At 49.1% G+C, this 8,757-nt stretch overlaps 1 protein-coding gene across 1 annotated transcript in view; it reads right to left on the minus strand.

Moving 5' to 3' along the window:
• The window catches only part of SMYD2 (SET and MYND domain containing 2), a 70,810-nt gene extending 62,321 nt beyond the window's left edge, over nucleotides 1–8,489 (minus strand). Inside the window, exon 1 of the mRNA XM_060246868.1 lies at nucleotides 8,311–8,489. Coding sequence (XP_060102851.1) covers nucleotides 8,311–8,489 — 179 coding nt within the window. The remainder of the gene's footprint in view (nucleotides 1–8,310) is intronic.
• Between the last annotated feature and the right edge of the window lie 268 nt (nucleotides 8,490–8,757).

An 8,757-nucleotide genomic window follows, 5' to 3' on the forward strand; every position in this document is an offset into this window, starting at 1 on the left:
TCACAGAATTGTTGTACAGACAAAATGGAGGAGATGAATATCTGAGTCCCCATTGGGGAGAAAGACCGGATATACATGAAGTAAATAAATCAAGCATGGCTCTTAACAGTCAGGAAAACCAAATAATGTACTCTCTAAACTCATACATGGCATGCCTTTTCCCAACATCTTATATCATCCTTGACCATAAATAATAATGATCTGCAGAATGTATACTGCTATCTTGGTTTTGGCATTACTGTTCTGTGAAAAGTTATCAACATGGGGACTTCACAGAGTTACAGTGCCAGACACGTCCTTCCAAGAATTACCAGAAAGCAGTTACAACTCATGGAACTTTGCTTCATTTCTAAATAGAATTCTGCATATCTTTCATGGAAAGATGGCATAAAAATGACTTAAATGTGAGAAATAATAAATACATTGAGGCCTCCCACTAAGTACCATTGATTCCACCTATGTGGCATTAGTATTTTTTTTCTGAAATTGTTGCTACCTTTGAATTTTACTATTTTAATTATTTGAAATCTAATGTAATCTAACGTAATGAGTCTTTGACTCTGTTTTGTTGTGATATGCCCAGAGCGATAGTGATCTACCTGTTTGAAACTAGAAGTCTCAAACCCCAGCACAGCCCTTAACCTGCTGTAAATGGGGTAACAGCCTTCTCCGCTACTGGCTGCTAAGTTTTACAGTCCTTAATGGCAAACAATAGAAAAGTTCCATAAAATTACATGTGCAGTTTTTGAAAAGGTCCATTGGAGATGCAGCAAAACAGTCTACTGATTTTAGGCCTCACTCATTTTTCCACATCAAAGAAGTACATATATACTTAAGAGAAAAAACTTGATTTCAAAATGTGATTTTATGCAGATAAATCTAACTGCATCTCTATCAGCAGGTTTAGGTCTACCTCATCTATCTAGGATTGTCTGGATTAAGCATCTGGGTTCTATCACCCTGCAGGCACTTTGCCCAACAGGACTCCTTCGCAGCATCAAACCATTTGCTGACAGGGAATAAGCGAACTACCCATATTACTCTTTTTTAAAAAAATTGCATAGGAGTGGGGAAAAACCTGATCTGAGCTTGTTTCTCATCATTTTTTTTAATAAAACAAAGAGGGAGAAGTATCTCTTATTTTTCTCTGGCAGAGAGCTTACTAAGAGAGCTGTCCTGAAGTAGAAGCACTCAGTCGACCAGCCACTATGCTAGCATGTCACAGAGATACACTGAAATGCTATGAGTGTGGCAACAGGAAGCCAACTAAAGCCATGACCAATGACAGGCCAAATCCCTTTCCCCGCATCCAATCACAGCTCCTCCACCCAGCACTACATAAACCTGAGACAGGATGCCCTGAACCTCAGAGAACAAGGTACATGGCATGGGATTCTGTCTGACTTGCACACTTAGAGCATGTAAAGTTTCACTCATATAATGGGAAATGCACAGAGAGGGCACTTACCACCACAGAGCCAGGTGACTAACATGTCTCACTGCAGAGTCTCAACAGAAACCCCATCTCTGGAGACTCACAGTAAAGGAGCTACTACACACTGAAGGGTAAACTGAGGCAGGGATCCACAACCTTCACTGGAGTCCACCCTCATCTCCACCCCACTTGCACATATCCTGGGTGTTGCCTTCAAAAAGAAGGTTCTTACCATCAATGTCAGCAGTCAGTGTGTACTGGACCAACCTGACCTAGGGATCCCATGCTGGGATCAATGCTTTCAGTTTTTAAGGTGCCACTGGACCACAGTTTTGTTTAACTATGATGACACCTGGCTCACTACAAACTTCCATGCATCGCAACTCACCTCTGCAAACATGTCTCTGCTGCATCCACCCCTTTCCCAGTCATGAACTCCTCTGGCTGCTGTGTGCAGGTTGCATGGGGAGCAGGCTAGTGGGTCGTCCAAGGGGAGATGTGTCTGTTCTAGCCAGGAGGGCTGGTTTCTGGATCGCAAACTTCCCAACATTATTCCCAGCATCAGGAAAGCCATACAGGTTGACGGTGTGGGTGCACAGGGGCTCAGGGCAGATGAGGTGCAAGAGTGTAGCACAGAATGATTGTGAAGGTATGTCTCACAAAAAATGATGGATGTCCTGTTCCCCCTTTTGTGGTTTGCAGGGACAAAACAGCAGCTCTGACACTTCTGCCTGCCTGTGGCCTCTCCTCATATGGGAATTGAGCCAAGAGCCCTGGCCATGCTATTCCACTGCCTTTCCACTAAGCCATGTCTCTCCTTGCCATGTTTGTTGCCTGGCCCCATATGGCTGGTGATGACATTAGGGCTGCAACAGTGTGCCTAATAACTGACGGTGTGCCCTGTTTGCATTTGCCTTCCTGGCCCAGCGGTTAAGAAGATAGTCTTGGGCTGTGGATTTGAGCTTGCCCTCTGTCTTCCTCCCCCGTCCCTTTTCAGGGGAAGAGTGTGTGTGGCTTGGAGCAGGGACATTTGTGCATGGACAGTAGTTTTGCAGGCACTCAGACCCTTGTTGGGGCGGGGGGGGGGGATGAGTGGGAACGCTTCCCCTGTTGGCTGAGGCCACGTGCCTCTGTTGGTGTTGTGCTGTCATTGGGTCTTCCCTCCCTGTCCTCTGGTGCTCCATGGTGAGGAGTGGCATTGAGAGGTGGCCACATTGGCAAGTGGTGGTTGGTCGAGCCTGTGTGTGCCACTCAGAAGGACATCATCAGGGGCTGCTGCCTGATTGGTGCATGTTGCCATGGTTGCTATGAACTCCAGTGTGCTTACTCTGAGATTTGTGCCTAGCAGAGAGAGAGAAGTGTTGCTTGCTCCCCCATAGAACATGGACCTGGCTTGCGTGACTGAGACCTGGATCCGGGAGGGTGATACAGTAGCCCTCTCGCAAACAGCTCCCCCGGGTTACTCAGTCTTCCACCAATCGCGGACTAGCAGGCGGGGGGGAGGAGTGGCATTATTTGTGCGGAAGGCTTACTCCTTCAGGGCGCTCCCGGCCCCAAAGATTGAGGGTATTGAATGTGCCGGTCTGGCATGGGAGGCTGGAGAGGGGTTGGCGATTTGGCTGGTGTACCGTACGCCTAACGCACCAGCCAACACCTTACCGTCCCTGCTCGAGGCGGCGACGGGCTGGGCGCTGGAGCACCCAAGGTTGATAATCCTGGGTGACTTCAACGTCCATGCTGATGACCCGTCCTCCAGTCAGGCGACGGACCTAGTGTCTTCCATGGCGACACTGGGACTCTCTCAATTTGTTGTAACTCCCACTCACCAGGCCGGACACATGTTAGACCTGATCTTTGCGGCCGGGGTTGCAGTGAGCGATATAACCGCAGAGGCGGTGCCATGGTCGGATCACTTCGCCCTCAAGGCCCATGTAGATATGCCCCCCCCCAAACCTGTTTAGGCGAGGAGCCTATTATGGCTCGCCCGCGGAGCCAAATGAACCCGGAACGGTTCCAGATGGCCCTGCGGGACCCCTGGCCCTCTGGCGATTCTCTCGATGGCCTGATTGAGACCTGGAATAGCCGGCTCTCTAGGGCCATCGAAGAGATCGCACCTCGACGCCCTCTGCGACCTCGGACTAGGCTGGCCCCGTGGTATACCCCGGAATTACGCCAGCTGAAACAAGGTCTTAGACGGCTAGAGAGGCAATGGCGGCATACCCGTGACGAAGCGACTAGAACATCTTATAGGAAGTTTATGAAGTCCTATGAGATGGCAATCAAGACCGCAAAGAAAACATACTTTGCGGCTAAGATTGCATCTGCAAATTCGCGCCCGGCCCAATTATTTAGAATAATTCGGAATCTTACCACATTGCCACAGGGCAATTCAAAGGCTAAGGAATTGGAGATTGGCTGTGAGGCTTTTGCAAAAAATTTTGCTGATAAGGTCCAATCGCTCCGCCACAACTGCCCTGCCAATTTAGATGCAGTAAGTGAACTCGAGACCCAATGCGTGTCTTCTGATTTAACCCTGGATTGCTTCGACCCACTCAGCTTGGAGGAAGTCGACAGAATTCTTGACACTGCACGATCCATAACTTGTGATCTGGACCCATGCCCCTCCTGGCTAATTAAGGCTTGCCAGGAGGAATTAAGATGACCTATACGGGACATCATAAATCGATCCCTTTCAGAGGGTGCTTTTCCAACACCCCTGAAAGGCAGTGATCCGCCCTCTCCTGAAAAAAGCTACATCAGACCCGGCCGAATTGGCACACTACCGACCGGTCTCAAACTTGCCCTTTTTGGGCAAAATTATTGAGAGAGCTGTGGCGTTGCAGTTACAGGATTTTTTGGAGGACGCTTCCACCCTAGACCCATGCCAGTCCGGCTTCCGCCCGGGCCATGGGACAGAAACAGTCTTGGTCGCCCTCATGGATGACCTTCGACGGCAACTGGACCGAGGCGGCTCAGCAGTATTGCTGCTGCTAGACCTATCGGCTGTGTTCGATATGGTCGATCATCGGCTGCTGACCCGCCACCTCGCCGACGCAGGAATTCGGGGGCTAGCCTTACAGTGGCTCTCCTCCTTTCTTGAAGGTCGGGGACAAAGGGTGGCAATTGGGGGGGAACTGTCTCAGAGGCACCCACTTCACTGTGGGGTGCCTCAGGGGGCAGTTCTCTCCCCGATGTTGTTTAACATCTACATGCGCCCCCTTGCCCAGATTGCACGGAGGTATGGGCTGGGTTGTCATCAGTATGTGGATGATACCCAGCTCTATCTACTGATGGACGGCCGGGCTGGCGATGTCCCTATAAACTTGGACCGGGCGTTACAAGCCGTGGCTGACTGGCTCAGGCTGAGCGGGCTGAAGTTGAATCCGGCGAAGACTGAGGTCCTTTGCGTGGGCCGCGGCAGACCTGGAGGGGACATTACCCTACCGGCTTTTGACGGTGCGCCACTGATACCAGTGCGCAGGGTCAAGAGCCTGGGAGTGCTACTGGAATCCTCTTTATCAATGGAGGCCCAGATAGCTGCCACTGCTAGATCTGCCTTCTTTCACCTCAAGAGGGCGAGGCAGTTGGCTCCCTTCTTGGAACGCAGCGACTTAGCAACTGTGATCCACGCAACGGTCACCTCGAGACTAGACTACTGCAATGCCCTCTACATGGGGCTGCCCTTATACCGAACACGGAAACTTCAGATAGTGCAGAACGCAGCGGCCAGGCTGCTAATGGGACTACCTCAGTGGGAACACGTGCGGCCTGGGCTGCGGGATCTGCACTGGCTACCGGTTGTGTACCGTGTTCGCTATAAGGTGCTGGTTATCACCTTTAAAGCCCTATATGGCCGAGGACCTGCCTACCTTAGGGACCGCCTCTCCCCATATGTTCCCCAGAGAGCACTGAGATCTAGCTCTCAAAATCTTTTAATAATCCCTGGGCCAAGAGAGGCTAGATTGAAGACAACCAGGGAGCAAGCCTTTTCAGCAATGGCCCCTCGATGGTGGAACCAACTTCCAGAGATGGTGCGAGCCCTGCGGGATCTGAACCAATTCCGCAGGGCTTGCAAAACATTTCTTTTTCAGCTTGCTTTTAAGACAGAACCTGGCTAAACTGACCTGTAGCCATCTAGCCATCTTATGTATGATTGTGACTTATAGCACCTTATAGCACCTGTTTTATCTATTTTATCTATTTAATTAATTTATGTAACTGAATTGTATTTAAAATTGTTGTTTATATTGTTTTATTCAAATCATGGTATTCCATGTCTGTGAGCCGCCCTGAGCCCGCCTTTGGCGGGGGAGGGCGGGATACAAAAATAATTTATTATTATTATTATTATTATTATTATTATTATTATTATTGTTATTATTATATCCATAGCAACTGGACCACCACCACAGCTATTATATTGCCCACCACAGCCCACTATAGAAGCGCTCAGGATTGGGCTTCCTGTAAACTATAACACAGAAGAGGAAGAGAAACAACTACCACATTGTTGTGGGTGGGGGGGAAGAAAGGAACTTCAGATTTAGTAGCCATACTTCCAACAGCCACTATCTCCATATTTCTGCATATTCATTTAGCCCCCACTCCACCATGGATCACAGTCAGATTCATCTTACTGAAATTATACTTCCAGTCAGAGTTTTTTTTTAAAGCAGGAACGCACAAGAACGCAGTTCCGGCTGGCTTGGTGTCAGGGGGTGTGGCTTAATATGCAAATAAGTCCCCGCTAGGCTTTTTCTACAAAAAAGTTCTGTGTGAACCAATGGTGATGTCAGAGGGTCAGAAATAAGTTCCTGTTGGGCTTTTTCTACAAAAAAAGCCCTGCTTCCAGTCAGAATAAGTTTTCTGAAACTATACTTCCAAACAAATGCTGCATTTCTAAAATTAGACACAGTACAGTGCAATGACTACCATGCTGGACTACCATGCCAAGACCCAGGTTCAAATCCCTGTTCAACTATGAAACTCACAGACTGGTATTGGACTAAAAACCTTATCCCCATCTAACCCACCTCAAAAGATTACTGTGGAAATAAACTAGAGTTGGGAAGAAGCTTGTACACCTGAGCTCCCTAAAAGAAAGGTGGGATAAAACTATTAAAGGTAACAAAAAAAGGTAACTCAAGGGCATCCAATGAAGTTGGTAGGTTCAGGATGGACAGAAGGAAGTACTTCTTTGCACAGAGTGATTAAAATGTGAAATCTGCTGCAGAGGATTTAGATCACAGGAATAAACAGCTTTAAAATGATTAGATTCATGGAGGATGCCTATCAATGGCTACTAGACATGGTGACTGAGGAGAACCTCCACATTCAGAACCACTAAACCTCTGGATCTCAGAGCCAGGAAGCAACATCAGGAGAGGCCCCAGCCTCTCTACACCCTGTTTTGGCCCTCCAGAGAAATTGGCTGGCCACTGTATGAAATAGGATGCTAGACTAGATGAACCATTGGTCTGATCCAGCAAAGATCTCATTCTTATGAGGGGGCAAACTTGAAAAGTTTGTCTGGAAACCTAGTTTACAAACCTCAGAGGCAGAGACTCAAGGGTGAACTGAAACTCATTCCACACTTCCTAAAAGGCACTTTACTAAAAGTAAAGAACTAAAGACAAGTTCCAGGCCTATATTTTGTGAGAGTTTATTCAAAGCAAACATTTTCTCTAAACAATTCCATGCCCCCCAACATCACTGGGCCTATGGTCACTTTGGGCATTTCTGGGTGGATGCCACCATAAAATGGCTGCCATGGAGTACTAGGGCCAATCACAAACTGTTGGGAGGTTGCAAACCAAATACATTTATTTGATGGAGGCCACTGTTTCTCTCAGCAGACACAAAGGGAGAAGAGGCAAGACATGATGACTAACTTTTTGCATTGAGGAACAAGGAAAACAGGTACCAGAAAACACATCAGTATGCACTATACTGGGGATGGTTGCTGTACTCCTGTATACCTTTACTATGTCTCACTTTTAAGGCCCACTTAAAGCACTTTGCAACTGGATAAGAAGTGCAGGAGTAGTCAAATGGAACTGAATAGAATTTAACTAAAATTAGTTTTGCCCTGGACCCATTTTCAGTCCTGAATTCAGATATCAGTAGTATCAAAGCCTGGCGTGAATAGCCCAGGCTAGCACGATCTTGCCAGATCTCAGAAGCGAAGGGCTTTTGTTTGGATGAGATTCCTCCATCAAATACCAAGGTTGTGATGCAGAAGCAGGGAATGGCAAACCACCTCTGAATGTCTCCTGCTTTGAAAACCCTACAGGGTCCCAAAAAGTCAGCTGCGACTTGACAGCACTTTCCACCACAAAAAACTAAAAGTGTTCGTACCTGTTGCTGAAATGACCAACACAAGCCACCATGGGTGGTGTTTTTTTGTTTGTTTTTTGAACCTTTGTAGCTCTAGGACACAGAAAAAATCAGCAAGTTCACCTTTCAGTGAGAGGTACGGGTAATGGTTCAACCTGTTGATTTGCTGTTTATCGGGTAGATGTTAAACGCTACAGGAGTACTTTCCAAGAAAAAGGAGGGGCTACCGTAAACCAAAATCTAATCCACTCCACGTGGAATGAGGAAGGAGATGGGGGGAGAGGGTTTTTTTCCAGTTCAGAGTGCATAATATTGCCACAAGCTCCTTCTTCGCGCTCCCCGCCCCCCCCCCCCCCGCCTCGTTTTCTGTCTCCCTCCAATGGACTGCAACTACCCGGAAGCTCTGCGCCTTTCCCAGAGCTAAGCCCCAGTCGGTGCTAGGACCCACGGGGAATCCCCGCGCCCCAGCCGCAAAAGCAGAGCCTGCCCCCCTCGCTCGGCCTTTTCCCTCCCCGATAGGACCGGCCGCCGGGAGGTACCTGGCGAAGCAGCACTCGCAGTGATTGCCTCTCTCGTTGACGGTCAGCACGCAAGTATAGGCCGGGCAGGAGAAGAGCAGCTCACCCACGGCGAAGCGACGCAAAGCCCTCAGCCCTCTGCCCCTACCCGGGCTCTGGAACCGCTCAAGCCCCAACTCGTAACTGTCCCCGGAGCGCATTTCTCTCGCTGCTACAGTCGCTGCCGTCTTCGCAGGAGCTCCGCCGTGGCGGCGGCCTCTCTCGTTGCTATTAATGGAAGGCACTCACCCGCAAAGCCCGGCCTCAGCCAGCCAGACCCCGCAGCACGTACATGGGCATGGGCAGCAGCAGCAGCAGCCGCCGCCGGCTCCCTGGGAAAGGCGCACCGGGAGCTCGCTGGGTCCTAGAGCCAGCCAAACCGTGCGCGCTAAACGGTGGGTGAAGCGCAGCGATGGCTCCAGGGTGCTG

The sequence above is a fragment of the Heteronotia binoei genome, chromosome 1 (genome assembly GCF_032191835.1).
Source record: "Heteronotia binoei isolate CCM8104 ecotype False Entrance Well chromosome 1, APGP_CSIRO_Hbin_v1, whole genome shotgun sequence".
NCBI lineage: Eukaryota > Metazoa > Chordata > Lepidosauria > Squamata > Gekkonidae > Heteronotia > Heteronotia binoei.